The 17,853-nt window shown below is 47.9% G+C and overlaps 3 protein-coding genes across 4 annotated transcripts; all 3 read left to right on the plus strand.

The window, feature by feature from the left end:
- Window positions 1-527: 527 nt before the first annotated feature.
- Window positions 528-2,675, plus strand: LOC124682633 (pentatricopeptide repeat-containing protein At1g53600, mitochondrial-like). Its single transcript, XM_047217288.1, has one exon. The coding sequence runs from the start codon at window positions 528-530 to the stop codon at window positions 2,553-2,555; it is 2,028 nt and encodes a 675-aa protein (XP_047073244.1). The 3' UTR covers window positions 2,556-2,675.
- Window positions 2,676-2,678: 3 nt separating this feature from the next.
- LOC124682634 (cytochrome P450 703A2) lies at window positions 2,679-5,716 on the plus strand. Of its 2 annotated transcripts, XM_047217290.1 has the most exons (3): window positions 2,679-2,853; window positions 3,570-4,441; window positions 4,989-5,716. In XM_047217290.1, the coding sequence occupies exons 2-3, from the start codon at window positions 3,593-3,595 to the stop codon at window positions 5,652-5,654; spliced, it is 1,515 nt and encodes a 504-aa protein (XP_047073246.1). In that variant the 5' UTR covers window positions 2,679-2,853; window positions 3,570-3,592; the 3' UTR covers window positions 5,655-5,716. The 2 variants fall into 2 exon arrangements, with proteins under 2 accessions (XP_047073246.1, XP_047073245.1); XM_047217289.1 differs by lacking the exon at window positions 2,679-2,853 and having other exon boundaries at window positions 3,332-4,441.
- A 474-nt stretch (window positions 5,717-6,190) lies between these two features.
- On the plus strand, window positions 6,191-6,663 carry LOC124652914 (non-specific lipid-transfer protein A-like). The gene is made up of 2 exons (XM_047191963.1): window positions 6,191-6,537; window positions 6,648-6,663. The coding sequence occupies exons 1-2, from the start codon at window positions 6,191-6,193 to the stop codon at window positions 6,661-6,663; spliced, it is 363 nt and encodes a 120-aa protein (XP_047047919.1).
- Window positions 6,664-17,853: the final 11,190 nt, after the last annotated feature.

Genomic DNA, 17,853 nt, shown 5'->3' on the forward strand with positions numbered 1-17,853 from the left:
TGGGGAGAACTTATTGCACGAGGCAGCGCCACCACCACCTGAGCGCCGCTCCTACAAACTTTAACCCTAAAAACGGAGAATGAAGCCCACAAAACAAGGGGTGAAGCCCTCCCACTGACGAAGGTCGCAATCCACCGCACCCCATGACCCAAAGGCCACAGAGGCGGGGCAGCTCGGCGGCGGCGCTGTCAGGAAGCGAGGAAGACCTAGATCGCTTGAGAGCCTCACGTGGGACCAACTATATGATATTGTCACCCTACAAGCTATGCCTTCAAATTGGTCAAATCATGACATGTTTAGTTGTTTTTCATAACTTGTCAACTTCTGCGCCACGAGAGCGTGCGAAATATGTGGTAAGATTTTAGAAAAATGTTGCTGAAACCAAATGCCACGAACTTGTCTAACTAAATGTGAAGCTTACACAATATTGGAAAAACAAAGAATTGGCAATGCTCGGAGTTTACTTCTCCGGCGGGAGCCGGCGTTTCATGTCCCCACTGGCACACACGGTGGTTTCCGCACCGACAATGGCTGCACTGCGACTCCGACTGCCAAGCGCCCCCGCCATCGCCACTCTCGCCGGCGTCCCCCGCCGCCACGCAATCCCGCAGGAGGAGGCCCCGCCGCCACGCCGCCCCAACACAGCCCACCTCAACGCGCTGCTCACGTCATACGGCCGCCGGGGCCGCCTCCGGGACGCCCAGGAGCTGTTCGACCAGATGCCCCGCCGGGACGTCATCTCCTGGACCGCGCTCCTCACCGCCTACGCCGACAACGGCGACCTCGCCTCCGCGCGCCTCGTCTTCGACGACATGCCCCGCCGCAACGCCGCCTCCTGGAACGCGCTGCTCTCCGTCTACCTCCGCGCGGGGCGGCCGGCCGCCGCGCACGCGCTCTTCTGCAAGATGCCGGCCAGGAACGCGGTGTCCTACGGCGCCGTGATCTCGGGCCTCGCCAGGGCAGGGATGCTCCGCGAGGCCGAGGCCGAGTTCGCGGAGGTGCCACAGCACTGGCGTGACCCAGTTGGGTCAAACGCGCTGCTGGCCGGGTACTTGAGGGCCGGGGAGCTTGCCATGGCGCTGAGGGTGTTCGAGGGAATGGCGGTGAGGGATGTCATATCCTGGAGCGCGGTCGTTGATGGGCTCTGCAAGCATGGAAGCTTGTCGGAGGCGCGGAAGGTGTTTGAGACCATGCCGGAGCGGAACGTGGTGTCGTGGACCTCCATGATCCGTGGATATGTGGAACATAGGATGTGCAAAGATGGTCTGCTGCTGTTTCTGGACATGAGAAGGGCAGCTGTTCAGGTCAATACGACGACGCTCTCAGTCGCGCTAGATGCTTGTGCTGAGGCCGGCCTTGTCAGAGAAGGTATTCAGATTCACAGTTTGATAATAGCAATGGGGTTTGAAACGGATGTTTTCCTGGGTGATTCAGCAATCATCTTGTATTCCCGGTTTGGTTGGATGGTTGATGCTAGAAGGGTGTTTGCTTGCATGAAGTGGAAAGACATAGTATCGTGGAACTCGCTGATCACAGGCTATGTGCAGCATAACATGGTGGAAGAAGCACATGTGCTGTTCAAGTTAATGCCTGAGAAGGATGCCGTTTCTTGGACATCGATGGTTGTTGGGTTTGCTAACAGGGGTTGGATGAGGGAGTCTGTTGAATTTTTCGAGCAAATGCCAGGAAAAGATGAGGTTGCCTGGACTGCAGTTATTTCTAGTCTGACTGCAAATGGAGACTATTTAAGTACAGTGCGGTGGTTCTGTCGCATGGCACAAGAAGGGTGCGAACCTAACACAATAGCTTTTAGTTGCCTACTCAGTGCTTTGGCCAGCCTGACAATGTTGAATCAGGGAATGCAAGCTCATGCATACGCAATCAACATGGGATGGGTCGTTGACTCTTCTGTTCACACTTCTTTGGTATCAATGTACGCAAAATGTGGAAGATTGGCTGAAGCTTATCATGTTTTCTCAAGCATTAGCAGGCCAAGTCTTTTCGCTACTAATTCTATGATTACAGCATTTGCACAGCATAATTTTGCTGAAGGTGCGTTCAAACTTTTTACCAAAATGCAAATTGATGGCCACAAGCCTAACCATGTGACATTCTTGGGAATTCTGACTGCCTGTTCACGTGCTGGTTTGGTTCAACAAGGATACAACTACTTTGAGTCAATGAGATCAGTCTATGGCATTGAACCAAACCCTGACCACTACACATGTATGGTTGATCTTTTAGGTCGTGGAGGCCTCCTCGCCGAAGCACTGGAAATGATTAACTCAATGCCTCAGAATGATCATTCTGATGCTTGGGCAGCTTTGCTCAGTGCTAGTAGTCTCCATTCTAATCTTGCTTATGCAAAAATAGCAGCACATAAGCTTCTCGAGATGGATCCTTATGATGCAACAGCTTATACCGTCATGTCAAATATGTTCTCATCTGCCGGATTGAAGGATGATGAAGCAATGCTAAAAGGTTTACAGTTGTCCAACATGGCCAGTAAAAACGCTGGCTATAGTAGCCTTATTATACAGGATAAGGTAGCATAAAACAGAACACACAATGAACACTTCTAGAGTTCTAGATTTAGGTAACTGGCAGGCCAAGACACAAAAATATAAAACTGACAGGCTGTGCTTATGTATGCATGCATGATGTTGAGACACATAAATTGAGATGACTTCAGAAAGAACTCACATGATCATGTGCAGTCCCTATTTTACCGCACTTGAAAGATTGAGGATCCTATGCACACAACTCATCTGCTATAGAGAAGTACTGAAGAACAAAGGATCTGCTTGCTGAGCGAAGCCTAAGGCTGATTTGAATGAGACAACTATGGCCAAGGTAAATTGGGTGGTTTATTTCTTATTGATCTTTTCGTTTCAGCAGCAGAAGTTTCCAACCTCTTAAGGTAGGCTTACAGGGAGAAGTGCACCAGGGAGTTAGATACTGTTTTTGAGATAACGATGGATTTCTCCATGTTCTCTTAAGTAAACTATGATTTATCTCTGCTAGTATATTATTGATGTGGTAGATGTTGGAGTAAGATTTGCATGCTAAATATATTATGTCTTCATAATGACAGGAATCTGCTGAACAAACTTCTAGATGATGTTCGATCGTTCATGCCTAATTCAAATTTTTTTTTTGTAAAAATAGAATTTGTGCCAAGAAAATTGCTGATAACAGTGTGGAAGTCATATATTTTGTGAATACAAGATCTGTTGTCAGGTTTAATTTTTTTTTGTTCCAGTTCTTTTCTATATACATTTCCCTGGGCATTTTTCCGCTCTCTGCATTACTACCTTAGTCATGTCAAGATCATGACATTTGTTATACGATGTTAGGTGAGATGTTTAACCATACATATCAGCACAAGAATCATGACCACTCTAATACTCTAACCATATCGCTTCAACTTAATGATTTTTCACCGGCAAGCTTGATGAGATCCCATAAATAGAACAACATTTGCAATTCGACTAGAATTTCCATCCTCTTGTGATCTATGGATCCACTTCTTCTTTCCATCATCTTATGCTCATGGATCCTTGCTGCAGTGTATTGGAGAAGATTCAACAGGATGAGGCTAAGGCTTCCACCTGGACCTCCAAGATGGCCAATCTTTGGGAACCTTCTCCAGTTGAGTCCTCTTCCCCACAAGGACTTTGCTCGATTTTGCACCAAGTATGGACCCCTTGTCTATCTTCGTCTTGGAACCATTGATGCCATCACCACTGATGATCCTGAAGTCATCCGTGAAATACTTATCCGGCAAGATGAGATCTTTGCTTCACGGCCCCGGACATTGGCTGCTGTTCACCTTGCCTATGGGTGCGGTGACGTGGCTCTTGCTCCACTGGGGCCAAACTGGAAGAGGATGAGGAGGGTCTGCATGGAGCACCTATTGACCACCAAGCGGCTGGAATCCTTTGCTGCTCACCGAGCTGAGGAAGCTGAGCACCTCTGTCAGTTTGTATGGGCTAAATCCCAGTCAGGTAAGCCTGTGAATCTCAGAGAGGTTCTTGGGGCCTTCTCAATGAACAATGTGACGAGAATGCTGCTAGGAAAGCAGTACTTTGGGCTGCAGTCAGCAGGCCCCGGTGAAGCGATGGAGTTCATGCACATCACCCATGAGCTGTTCTTTCTTCTGGGCCTGATCTATCTTGGCGATTACTTGCCTGCCTGGAGATGGGTCGATCCATATGGATGCGAGAAGAAGATGAGGGAGGTTGAGAAGAAGGTGGATGATTTTCACCAGAAGATAATTGATGAGCATAGGAAGGCAAGGGAGGCCAGGAAGAGTGCATCCCTTGACGATGATGGTGATGATAGCAAAGAAGAGATGGACTTTGTTGATGTGCTGCTTTCCTTGCCTGGCGAGAATGGGAAGGAGCACATGGAGGATGTGGAGATCAAAGCCTTAATGCAGGTATCTTTACTGTTGCAAATCCTCAAGTTCATTTCCTTTAAGTTAGTTCGGTCTTTCCTGTTTGTGCTCTGTCAACATTGCATGTGCTATTCTTGAAACTATATATGACTTCCTAGTTGTTGTGCAATTATGTCTAAAAGAGAGCCACAAAAAAGTTCTTTTACTTTTTTTTTGTAACCGAGTAGGGAATACACTGTTTGATTTCACAGCACAGTTTGGAATTTACCTATTCTTCTGAAACAGAAGCTTGGGATTTGCCATTATTTGTCTTTTGCACTAAAGAAAGCACCATGTTATTTCCATTGTAGATTATGTTGATTTAGGTTTGTAGGCACATGGTCGGTACTGCAAATGAATATATTGCTGCTACTGCTTCCCTCCTGAATCACAAAGAAATTGGAAGTAAAATAGGTGTGAAGAGATAAAATCATACATTTACATGTTGATTATTGAGCGTGACTTCCTGTATCAGAAAAGTTAGGCTGAAGTTCACAACACATTCTGAATGAACAAACTCATCCATGCATGTGTATAACTGTATACGCAGGACATGATCGCTGCTGCAACTGATACTTCATCAGTGACCAACGAGTGGGTGATGGCAGAGGTGATCAAGAACCCGCGGGTCCTCCGCAAGATCCAGGAGGAGCTCGACACCGTTGTCGGCCGCAGCCGCATGGTGGTGGAGTCGGACCTCCCCCACCTGACCTACCTCCGCTGCGTCGTCCGGGAGTCCTTCCGGATGCACCCGGCCGGGCCGTTCCTGATCCCGCACGAGTCCCTGAAGCCGACGACGATCATGGGCTACGACATCCCGGCGCAGACGAGGATCTTCATCAACACCCACGCGCTGGGCCGGAACCCGCGCATCTGGGACGACATCGAGGAGTTCCGGCCGGAGAGGCACCTCCCGGCGGACGGCGGGCGCGTGGAGATCAGCCACCTGCCGGACTTCAAGATCCTGCCCTTCAGCGCCGGGAAGCGCAAGTGCCCCGGCGCGCCGCTGGGCGTGATCCTGGTGCTCATGGCGCTCGCCAGGCTCTTCCACTGCTTCGACTGGTCCCCGCCGGACGGCCTCCGCCCCGAGGACATCGACACCAACGAAGTCTACGGGATGACCATGCCCAAGGCCAAGCCGCTCATCGCCGCCGCTCAACCGCGCTTGCCGCCGCAGATGTACGGCTCCTGTCCTAGCCATGGCATGCAGATGTAAGCTCGAGCAGAACATAGATCCTATTATACTACCACAAGAATGGTGAACAAAATACATATGCACCCTGACAATTTCGGAACACAACGAATTGAATGATTTCTTCCTGATCATTACCTGTTTCCTTCGATCTTTCGTTCATTAGGTGTAACCTGTAACTAATTAAGTCTTCCTCATGCATGAAATCTCTGATTAAGTAACTGAGCTAGCTTCATAGAAGCATGCAATTACTTGGCGAACAACCATGACATAACGGTAGCTGCCAAGCACCATCTTCTGTTACAGAAGGTTGTCGCGGGCTTCATACACAGCATCGTCTCTTCTGCCATGGCGTTGTAACAAACTAACCATCTCATCCATTCTCAGCACACAAACACACACAAGGCATTTAATGAGTTTGGCATGGATCACCACGCATCGCCTGATCGCCAACACGCTATAAAAGGCCCAACCGAAGGTACATTCCATGATCACAAGCTCCACACGAACACGATCGAGAAGGTCACCAGAAGCAAGCGGCCGGTAGCTAGCTGGAGAAGATGAAGGGCACCGTGGCGGCGGCTGTCGTGGTGGCGGCACTGGCCGTGGCGTTACTGGCAGAGGTAGGGCACGGCGCGCTGACCTGCGTCGAGGTGGACGCCAACCTGCTCCCGTGCGCGGAGTACGTGACCGGCAAGGGGGCGGCGCCGCCCGCCCTGTGCTGCCAAGGCGTGAAGCGCATCAGGTCGCTGCCGGCGGGGACGGCGGAGCGGCGGTTCGTCTGCGAGTGCATCAAGAGCGCAGCGGCGCGGTTCGACGGGCTCAAGAGCGACATCGCGCGCGACCTCCCGGCGGCGTGCGGCTCGCCCCTGCCGTTCCCTCTCGCCCTCGACTTCGACTGCAACACGTGCGTAGTTAATTACCTCACTCTTGTTCGAATACTTTTTTGATCCCACGCGTTTTTTGTGCTAATACCTCTGATTGTTTGTTTCACTGTGCGTTTTGTTTCTGCTGCAGCATCCCGAGAGCATGAGCTAGGGCGCCCCAAGATCACTCCTAGGAAGGGAGCAAGAGAGAGAAATCCAGATAGAGATGGAATAAAATATGGCCTCACAATATGTACATGCTCTATCTGATATTACCATCTTATAAATAACAAAGATGAAATTCAACACATGTTGTCACTCCAACAGAACTAAACTTGCAATGTCATGAGCCAAAAAAAGTACCCATCCGATCAATAATAAATGTTGGGGCTTCCTCGTTTCAAACAAAAAAAATGTTGGGGCTTTAGTTTCAGGTGCTCCATGTTGGTGAAGCGACAGTGGATGCCAGTCAATGGATGTGTGTGCCATATCTACTAGCGTGACCCAAACCACTTCCTGGCTCAATCAATCTCTACTCTCTGAAAAGAATGCAACTTGGAGGTTTACATAGACCTTAAGTAGTTAAATACTCCTCTGACCCATAATAAGTGTCGGGAGTTTTGCTGGAGTAGAAGATATCCGCGAGCGGACGTTGGCACTCGAACTCGAGCGAGCGACACGGTTGGTATCACTGCAACAGGCTAGCTAGGTCTCGGTTTACCTCTAGTCTGTTCTCTCACGCCACACTGATGGTAGTTGGTAGAGCTGCACCTTGAGATGCTTATTGCGCGATGGAACGAGAAGATAATCTCGTGGGGACGATTTGATTCAGTGAAAATAACGAAATTTGTTGCTAAACCACAACATTGGTTAATTAGGAGTTGAATCAACTTATGCTCAATCTGAAATCGAACGTTACAAAAGGTATCGTGTAATCACATATATTCCATCAGTTCCAAATTATTTGACTCAGATGATGTGTACCTAGAGTCCTAGACAGTAAAACATGTCTAATTTCATGCGTACCAAGACAAACATAATTCTCGAGCACCATCATCATCATTATTAACACAGTATAAAAAGGTCAAATATATCTTTTCACAAAACTAAATACACTAAAAAATCTCATTATCAACAATTGGACACAACCATACACATTAGGTTACACATGAATACATGCATGGCGAACGAGCAAAAGAATTGGAATTAAAGAATCACAACCATAATAAAGAATTAAAGAATCCCCCCTCAAAGAAAAAAAGAATTAAAGAATCCTGCAATGCATAAACCTAGCTAGAAGCAATCAAGCAGCACGGCGTGGCTCCGGCGCCGTGGCCTGCTCAGCCGCCGCGACCTTCTCCTGCTCCTCCTTGATCCGCTGGAGCACGCGGAGCCTGAGAGCCTGCAGGCGCTCCTGGTAGGCAAGCACCTCGGCCACCCCCATGCCGGCGATCTCCTCCTGGCTCTTCCTCAGCGCCTCCATAAGCTGCTGCGCCGGGCTGTGGCCGTGGCCGCTCGTGTGTGTCTCGCCGGAGTGCGGGGACACGGTGCCTACGCCGGCGCCGCTCGCCGCCGCGGGGAGCGCAACAACCTCGGCCTGCTCCTGGCTGCTGCCGCTGCCACGGATGCCTTCGCCGGCACCCGCCATTGCTAGCGCCCGGTTACGATGCGACGTCGCAGAAGCCGACCTGGTATGGTGTTCCGCGCGTGATGAGAAGGAGTGCGTACCTGGTATGGTGTTGACCTATATATATACTCGGCGGGAGGCAGAGCGCGGAGCCGAGTAGGATTAAGGGTAATCTGTGTGGTTTAGGGTTTAGGTACAGTGCGGTGGTTTTGTCGCTTAACACGAGATTAATAATCCGAGTAGAATTGGGGTTCAGATCAGAATTCTTTTTCCGTAGTGAGTTGCACTAGTGCAGTAGTGCACTAGTACATGCCTTTTGAAGCATCCTGGCAAGGGACTGGGTCTGCATCGCACGAACTATAAAGTGGCTCAAAAGTTAGCCCGTAAATAACGCTCGATTCGGCAACTTTCCTTGGGACAGAAGTTGACGCCCGCAAATCGGCCAAAATTTTGCGCAGGGGGAACGCGGTGGAAAAGGCGGGAGATCTCCGTTTAGACGCGCAAAGTAGCCTCGCCATAGTCGGTCACCCCCCCCCACCCCGAAAACGAGATTCCCTTTAGCGAAGAAGGCGACGATGGTGGCAGCGGTGATCTAGATCTGTGACGGCGGCAGCGAGCTAGATTTGCGGCGGAAATCTCCAGGACCGTCTCCCGCAACCTCTCCGACGAGCTGTCTAGCTGGTTTTCGAGTCCAAGACCTCCTGGAGCGGTGACCCATCCCTGCCTCCACCCCCCCACCCCCTTCCACTACAGGAAGAAGTACCCAAGCTTAGCATCTTCGTGGGGCTTGGTGGCAAGTCAAGTGGCTCGAAGCCGTACAGAACGGACCTACCTGAGCGGACCTTGATCCACTCGTATGTCTTAAACACCATGGTCGAAGTGAAGCCGTACATCGAGTAAGTGCGAACCATTTAATTATTCGCAAACATTCACTCGTATGTTCGTGGCTAACTCTTCCTCTTTTCATCGGTATAGGAAATTCAAGGCTATACATTGGAAGAATACCCACAGGGAGCCTACCCCGGAAGAATCCAAGCAAATTTTCGATAAGGGAGGCGGTTTCGGTTTCGGTAGCTGGTTTTGTAATTTGGTACTATTCTATCCAAATTAGCTAGCACTTCCTACATTTATCGGTCATTTCTCGTTCTAAACTTCTTGTGCTAAACTTGTAGGCAAGAACTGACAAAGAGATGAAGTCGAGCTAAGAAAAATTGCTAGGGGCTTTGACCATTCCGTAGAAGCGTTCAACTCCTATGACGTGAACGGGTATCGCTTCCGAGACCCATCAATACACAACAAGCCGGCCCAACGCGAAGACAATAAATAGTGGGGTGGTATGTCAAGGTGATGATGGGCTCCATTACTATGGAAGAGTCGAGGGTATATACGAGCTGAATTACGGGTTTCACAAAGGGCTAAATCCCGTCGTCTTCAAATGCCATTGGTTTGACCCACGTCGGGTGAGACGGGATCCTGAAATTGGGTTGGTCGAAGTTGAAAGGAACTCCGTTTATAAGGGAGAGGATGTGTACATCTTGGCAACCCGGAGCCTTTCAAGTATTCTATCTCCCGTACGCGTGCGAAACCCGACAAAACGTCTACATGGATGGGATGTTGTGATGACGGTGCCTTCACGCAATAGGCCGCCCCCGCCAAACAAGGACGATTACCGCCGCGTAGACCCCTCAGCAAGGAGTGTCGAGTTTTATCAGGAAGAAGGGCTCCCCGGCCATTTCACAATCGGCTTGCCGACTATCGATGACATGGTCGTAGACGATGAACAAGAAGACGCGGGCATGGATGGAGACAATGCGGAAGATGAAGCTGAGGATGTCCGTGCCCCGGAAGACCTGAGTTTGCTCGAGGCGTTCAAAGCAGGGATTGACCTCGATGCGGATGGACCACCTCCAGGTTTCATTGATGATTATTGGTTCGCCGAGCCCGATGACGATGAGGAGACACGCGGTCCAATCACGGATGGCGACACAGAGCTACTGATCTATGTAGTAGTAATTGTGAGGCTAGCCTATTTGTAATAACTCCGTGTAATAGAGATTGTCTAGCTAGGTTATTTGTAAGAACTCCGTGCTATGTTTGAGAGAACTCTATGGTAGCTATTTGTTGCTTCCACTAATTAATTAATGTTCATCCTTTTGCATTATTTGTTGCTTTCATTAATGTTCATCTACTTATATTTCTGTTGCTTTCACTAATATTTATCTCTTTACAATATTGCGTACTAATAAACCACTCTCTTCATTTGTGTTTGCAGGTGATTGAAGCATGCCGCCAAAAAAAAGGGGTGGCGGTCTTAAAAAGAAGCTCAAGGACTTGGTAGGTGTAGGGACTTCGAGGCGGGGCCCCCCACCTAGCCCCCCTCCTAGCCCCCCTCCTGTCGCTCCCACAGGGCGGCCGCGTAGGAAGAATGCGACGCGGGTACTCACTCCTAGTCCTAGCCCCCTCCCGCAGCCGATGATGATGACGAGGAGGAGGACCGGGAGCACCACGGGGGTGGGGAGGACCAGGAGGAGGAGGTGGGTGGGGAGGACCAGGAGGAGGAGGGGGGTGGGGAGGACCGAGGAGGAGGAGGGGGACGAGGACGACCTCTCGGAGGATGAGGGGTTGGGGAACTTAGTGTTCGATCCCGATCCAAGCCTAGAGTGGTGTGAGCCGGAGGATTACCGATGACGTTCCAGCTTTGGAGAGGCCGAGGCCACGTGATAGGAAGCCATATCGGCGTGGGATAACACAGCTCCCCTCGCCGAAGAGGCTGGCGCTACGAGCACGTTGTTCTTGTGCCCTATGGAAGGAGGTACATGTTAATTTTTGGCATTTCGTTATCGCAATTTTGTCATTATCAAAATTATTATCACATACATATTGATGTTGTCGTTTCATGGTGCAGCTCGTTCCAGTTTGAAGACCCGACGCGGAGACCGCCACGTGGGTACTCGAACATCCTTGGGGGCCTACTTAGATTTTATTTCCCCGGGATAGTCAATCTCCCTACCGGTGGCTGCGACGTAGCTTGGAGGTGGGCGCACTACAGCCTCGCGGAAGATCCTCTTGGCCGCGGCACCGCGGCGGATTTGGTTGTTGCCAAATTCTGGGTACGTGACTTTTGACTTCTTACCATTCATACACTCTCCTTGGTTCACAATAATTGCACTAATGCCCCTTGTTTTACCTATGTTGCAGAAATTCTTCAAGAGGGCCGAGGGCAAGGAGAATGCGTGCGATGATGTCCTACACCAGCTTGCAAGGAAGAGGGTGACTGGCATGCACTACGAGGCACGTGTTCAATGCGTCCGCGACTGGCACGCCGACCGCTTCGTCCACATGAGTAAGGAGGACGCTCGCGACACGCTCATGCAGCCGTGGCAGTACTTGCAGGTATTTGCATTTATGTGTTATTGATTTCTTTATCGCCATGTAGTTTATTTTACCATAATGGGTTTATCTTGTGCATGTAGAACCCTCCTCGATACGTCGGCAACGACGATAGGTGCTTTCGTGCGATGGTCATGTGGTGGACATGCCCCCGGCACCTCAAGAAGCACGAGGAGGGCAAGAAGAAGCGGGCAGAGATGCGAGGTGGATCGCATATCCAAGGCAGCATCCCCATCTCTCTTCACCTGCGAAGGAGGTGAGCAAATTAATGGTTCCTTCATTCTTTGAATTCATGTTATATATTTGTTAACTCTCCAAGGGTGTGTCACTTCACTCAATTACATGTTCTCTTTTGCAGGAAGTCAGGACAGGAGCGAAGCCTAACGTCTTTGCCGTGCTAAAGAAGATGAAGCAAAGGAAGACGCCCGATCCCGAGACGGGGTCCGTGTGGGTTAACCCGCAATCCGAGACCCGAGTGCACGTCGTATGTCTCCAAGTTCAAGCAGAAGTACGGCGAGGAGGCCAATCCGGAGGCCGAGGACTTTGACCTCGAGGTCGCGGTGCTTGCGGGAGAAGGCTTGAAGCATGGCCGCCTATGGTTTGGTGACGGGTGCGTCGACCCGGCGAGGGTTCCCTCTCTCCGCCGGATCCGTCGTGGTCGTAAGAGCGGCCAGCCCGAGGTAGAGCCCCGGCCACGGGCTTCGGATCTAGCTGTCGAGCGGTTACGGGTATGTTCTTCCTCGGGTCTCTACATTTCCTTTACATGCTTTCCATTGAAATGTTAATGACATCGCGGCAACACAACGTAGGAGGAGATGGCAGCGAAGGAGCAGGCGGCCCAGGAGCACGCACGGAACATGGAGCGGCAGATTCCGGAGTACCGAGCAGCAGCAGGACACGGATGATGCAGCAGATGCAACAGCAGCGAGCAGATGATGCAGCAGCAGCAGAGCACGGATGAGCTGGCCGATGAGCCGAGACGGCTCTGTCTACTCCACCGGGGAGTCTTCCTCCTCCACCTTACTCCATGTGGATGCCGCCACCGCCCACTCGGACCCCGGGGACACCTATCACCGTCAACAACATGAACATCATCCGGAGCATGAACCGCGGTGAGTCCTCTTGTGCCCAACCCGCTACTTGTTCAAGTGTTCAATATGCAAATGCAAATGTTCATTCCATCAACATGCTTATAGATTATATGTCACAAGGCAATGACGATGAGGCCGGCGGAAGCGGAGGAGGACAAGGTTGATGGCATGGTCTTCGTGCGCTTTGTCGGATTGTATGCTTGTAATGGATTGTAATATTGAACATTGCACTATGGACTCTATGTAACTTGTGTGGATGGACTATGGACTCTATGTAACGGATTGTATGCATGAACTATGTGTGCTCGACGTATTTGTGGTGTTGTTGATGTGTTTGGTGATCATATATTGATATATATGCTATATTTGTGAAATGCAATATTTGAACTGCAGGGAATAAGCAAAAAACAGCAAAAAAATGAAAAAATCAGGCCCCTTTGCCGTGTGTGTGCACACGGCAAAGGACATTTGGTCACTTTGCCGTGTGCACACGCACGGCAAAGGAGCCACGTGGCGCAAGCCTGTGCTCCCGGGAGCTCCCGGAGGCGTGCTCGCAGGGGGCTTTGCCGTGCGAGGAAGGGCGCGGGCGCACGGCAAAGATCAATGCACGGCACAGAGAAGCGCACGGCAAAGAATTATGGGCACGGCAAAGTATTGGGCGCACGGCAAAGAGGGGTCGCACGGCAACGACTCGAGCGCACGGCAACGAGCGCGCGCACGGCAAACGCTCGAGCGCACGGCAACGAGCGCGCGCACGGCAACGAGCCTTTGCCGTGCGGTTTGGTCAGCGCACGGCAATGTTGTCTTTGCCGTCGGGGACAATGCCGTGCAGACGTTGCCGTGCGTCGACGCACGGCAAAGCCTTTGCCGTGCAAAATAGGCTCTTTGCCGTGCGATCGGTCGCACGGCAACGCCTGTTTCTCCCGTAGTGTTCGTCTTCGGCTCCGGCAAGATGCGGCCGCCATTCAAAAAGACTGTAAGCTTGACCAACCTACTCCCGCCCCTCCTCTTACTGATTTAGCTTACAAACAAGCCGATTTAGCCTAGATTCATGCCAATTTAGCTCCTGATTTAGCCGCATCAAAATGCCTAGGCCGGCCTGCAGAAGATATTTGTTCAAGCTGGTGCATTTGTAATTGTGATTCAGGCATGGGTGTTATGTCTGCACGCGAGAGTCATTCGTCGCAACACTAGGCCCAGCGTGATATATGCACCAATGTATGTCCGCGCCTGAATTACATCTACAACAATGACGATGTGCAATCTGTGAACATCGTGAACACATTAAGAGGAAGGGGTTTCCCAGGAACAACACCCACACTTGTATCGAGGAGCAAGTTGCTATGTTCCTTCATGTCATCAGGCACAACCAACGATTTCGAGTCATCCATAGTACATGGAGGAGGTCAACTGAGACAGTTTGTAGGTACTTCAAGGAAGCGCTATATGCTATTGGAGAACTGAGATGAGAGATGATCAAGCCTGCATCTTCGGCCACCCCCATAAAGATCGTTGAAAGTCACCGCTTCCCCTTTGGTCTTTGCTGATGAGGGGTAATGTCACCACTTGAGAGAAGTGATAACTAGAACTACGTTTCGTAGATAACTAAACAACCAAAATGTGCACTTGAGACACAAATTGTAGTTTTCTTGCCAACCAAACAAGACGCATAAATGGGCTAAAAAACTTTATTGGCAACCAAACAAAATGCCACAGGTATATGGACTTGGCCCAGTTAAATATGGCTCTGTGGAAAAGATCTTACTTGATGTAGCAAAGGGATGCGACCAACCAATCACGCCCTACATGCTTCCGCGGTACCTAGTTCGCCGGGCTCGCAGATGAGTACATGAACGGCGTGGTGCACGTGGAGAACTGCAGGTCCGATTGATGCGGCTCGCGGGGTCGCCCATGTACGCCATGAATCTTGTCGACCGGAACAAGCAATTGCTTGCTTACTCCCTTGCTCAATTGCTCGGTATATGAGCCTCAAATTGTTTGCTTCTGCTAAATCATCCTTGGTTAATTGCAAAATGAGTGTAATAAACTGATCAAATACAGAGACTGAGGGTCTGGCAAGTAGGCTATATACTGCCTGTTTGTTCTGGACATCGATCGCGACACGATTTCCATTATATCCTTTGATACTTACTTTTGTATTACGTTTTAGTATTTGTCTATGAAGTAAGGTTGGGATGAATATTAGACGTGCGAGTTTGATATGAGAAATGTTGGGTGTTGACTGAAAGTCTAGGAAATGGGTCATACGGCTTTTGAGAAATATAGGTAAATGATTTTATTTTGCAAGCTTGACGACATGTATTTGCGAAAAAAATGCAGTAATTTATAGGGACAAAGCTGAAGGAATACTGATGAATAATATGCAAAAATACTATATTTATAAGGATTTGCTATGTCTTAGTCGGCTGATAATTTTTAAGTCTCAATCACCAAAAAAACATGCAGCGGAAACCGGTTGCATTTTTTTAGCTGAAAATGAGTTGCATTTTTCTCTAAACTGTAGTTATACTTTTACTTTTCTCTGTTGACTGAGTTCAACGTTCTTTGCTGAACTGGACGAGTATGATTTTATAACTGAAAAAGGCAAATCTAGATTTTCAGTGCCAGACTCTCAATTATGGATTTCCTTCTTTTGTTGTTGGACTGCTACAGATCAATACTTTTTCTTTTAACATTCACTTAGACAAATAATATTTGAAACTTTAAAACATGAGATCTTGTGTAGCTCCCGCTGTATTGGAATATACCAATGCGTATAAATATTACCAGACCTGCTACAAGTGGCACTATAATCTTTACCAAGTTGCTTTTCTTTTGTCATGCAAAAAAGTATCCCATTAATACATTATAATTTATTATGCCACTCCTTTTGCACGAGGTGTGGTTATAAACAAAAATAGAGAGATCCTTCCGCTTGATGATTTTCCGATGTAGCTTAGGGAAATTTCATTTGAACTACCTAGGCAAAAATTCTAGTAAGCTCACCTAGTGCTATCAGTGAAATCGACATTGCTAGCAATGTTCACCATCACTTTGTGGTTGAATGTGTGAAGAGGCGGAATCAAGTTGACCATTGAAAATTCAATTTTCTTCAGCAAATTAAGGTTTTTAGACTTTTGGAACATACCCCGTGAGGTAGTTGTCCGCAAGCCTTATCTCCAAAAGCCCTTTTAAATTGCGTAGGGTCTAGCTTATTATGCTATTGAGTGCATAACCCGGTAAGCTAAGCACTTCCATCTTCTTTCGAATGCAGGTGACACCAAGCTAGGACATGTAGGGGGTCACTTTCGATACAAGAGTCGGCTAGCTTGAGGGGTAATGAACATCGATGAGGAAACGGAGCATTACCTCTGATGAACATTTGTTTGTCAAATTTGAGTAGGGGGCAGGTCCCCCCCCCCCCCACCCGCCCTTGTCGGAGGTAGCCACCCTGACGCAGAAACTCGTGTTCTACGGGAGGAACTTGGAGGGGGAGAATTAGCGTGCTGCACTATTGTTTTCAATCGGATGAAAAGTACATAGAATTGAGTGCGGCCCTCGTCTTTCCTTTTGGTCCAGTCGCCCAATTGGTGCTATTTGGTTGAAAGATGATACTTGTAAGATATGTTAATTCCTTAATTATTCAAAGGCCAGCAATGCTGGAAGATCTAACGAAGAGACTATTCAAGTAAAATGGTCCTCAAGCCTACTAACCTAGCCTGTCGGAGCTAGCCCCCTTGAGGCAGCACTGATGGGAATTCACAATGGATTTCCTTAATTACGTTGGCACTCCAGAGGAGAGTATTGTAGTTAGCAAAGAATTTTCCCCACGAGAGTGACTCGAGGATTTATATTGAACTCTTGGGGGAATTGGTGCAGAGTTATCTCTTTTCCTCTTCTTCTAGTAATCCTGCAAAGTAAGGAAATTGCCTTGTGTGCCCAATTTCACCGTGTGGTTGTAAAGCACAAGTTTTCGTATTAATATTTGTAGATAATTAAAATATGTAATAAAAGTAAAGCAAACAAAATAAACTAAGTAAACTAAGTAAATGCAGTAGAGAGATAGTTGTTTTTCGGTTTTATATGTGATTAAGTAAACTAATTATTTTTGTATTTTTGAATTAAAATATTGCTACAAATAGAAAGTAAGATAAATTGGAAAAGTGTTTCTTATGATTAAAATTAGAACGGGGTTCATGGGTTCACTTGTTTACTCTTTTTTTAAAGTTGTAGTGGATAATAACAATTCATCAATGAGATAATATTTGTGGAACTTCAATATGTGTTTGATAAGCATTCATATGTGCATCACGTTGTAACATAGAGATGATGCAACACATCTCTCTTACACTCCACAAGAAACGAAAAAACACTAAACAATCTTGTATTAAGAATTAACAGAGCATAGCCATAAGTACTTCTATCTATTATATACTAAAAGCAAAATAAGGATGTTTAATAGAGGCACCACGTTAAGCCACATGGCCTAAATTATTTTAACAGTTAGATCTAAAATCAGTGGCTATGATTTAATAAAAAATATCAATTACGTAATTGTGTATGTCCACTTGACACGTTATATAGACATACCATGGAACCTGACTCTAAAATTGATCGGTGATTGAAAAATATGTGCAAAGATGATGCGTAATTATAACCTGGTCACGTTTTGCCTCTCCCAGGAGGAAAAAAGAGGAAGATTTACATGGAAAACCATGAGTCCAGTTAAAACAAAACACACAAACGAACTTGGCATGGCCCACCGAGAAATAGATACGAAGCACAACACGTTTCGCATGAGATGTACATACATGATACCTAAAAGTGGTACCTAAAAGATAATTGTTGCTAGGACACATCGTACGTATTTTTAATATGATTTCTATTTATCTAGAATCTAAGTCAATGATAAAAAAAGATGAATAGATTTTTTTAATGAACATATACCAATTTTTTTAGCGACGTGTATAACTACCCCTCCATCCACAAATAAGTATACGTTTAGATTTATGTTAAATTAAATTTATTAGCTTTGATCGTGTGCCACGGGATATGACGATCGTACAACACGGAGTTGGACGGGAAACAGCGATGCAGTTTGATGCATGAGCAGTTGTGTGACCCTATCGTACAAGGATCGTATGACCGTACATATAGTAGGTCTAGAAAATAAATACACAAGTTTTCAAAAAATAAATATAGCTTTTCATTCGATCTAATTATATTGATTAATAGTAGAACACCTACAT

This window comes from Lolium rigidum, chromosome 1 (genome assembly GCF_022539505.1).
Source record: "Lolium rigidum isolate FL_2022 chromosome 1, APGP_CSIRO_Lrig_0.1, whole genome shotgun sequence".
NCBI classification, from domain to species: domain Eukaryota; kingdom Viridiplantae; phylum Streptophyta; class Magnoliopsida; order Poales; family Poaceae; genus Lolium; species Lolium rigidum.

What these genes read in the sequence shown, in the direction of transcription:
- LOC124682634 (XM_047217289.1), top strand. Translation starts at nt 3,518, where the DNA reads ATGGATCCACTTCTTCTTTCCATCATCTTATGCTCATGGATCCTTGCT. An exon ending in AGATCAAAGCCTTAATGCAG is followed by an intron (nt 4,442 to 4,988) that starts GTATCTTTACTG and finishes CTGTATACGCAG; the next exon opens with GACATGATCGCTGCTGCAAC.
- LOC124682633 (XM_047217288.1), top strand. Translation starts at nt 528, where the DNA reads ATGGCTGCACTGCGACTCCGACTGCCAAGCGCCCCCGCCATCGCCACT.
- LOC124652914 (XM_047191963.1), top strand. Translation starts at nt 6,191, where the DNA reads ATGAAGGGCACCGTGGCGGCGGCTGTCGTGGTGGCGGCACTGGCCGTG.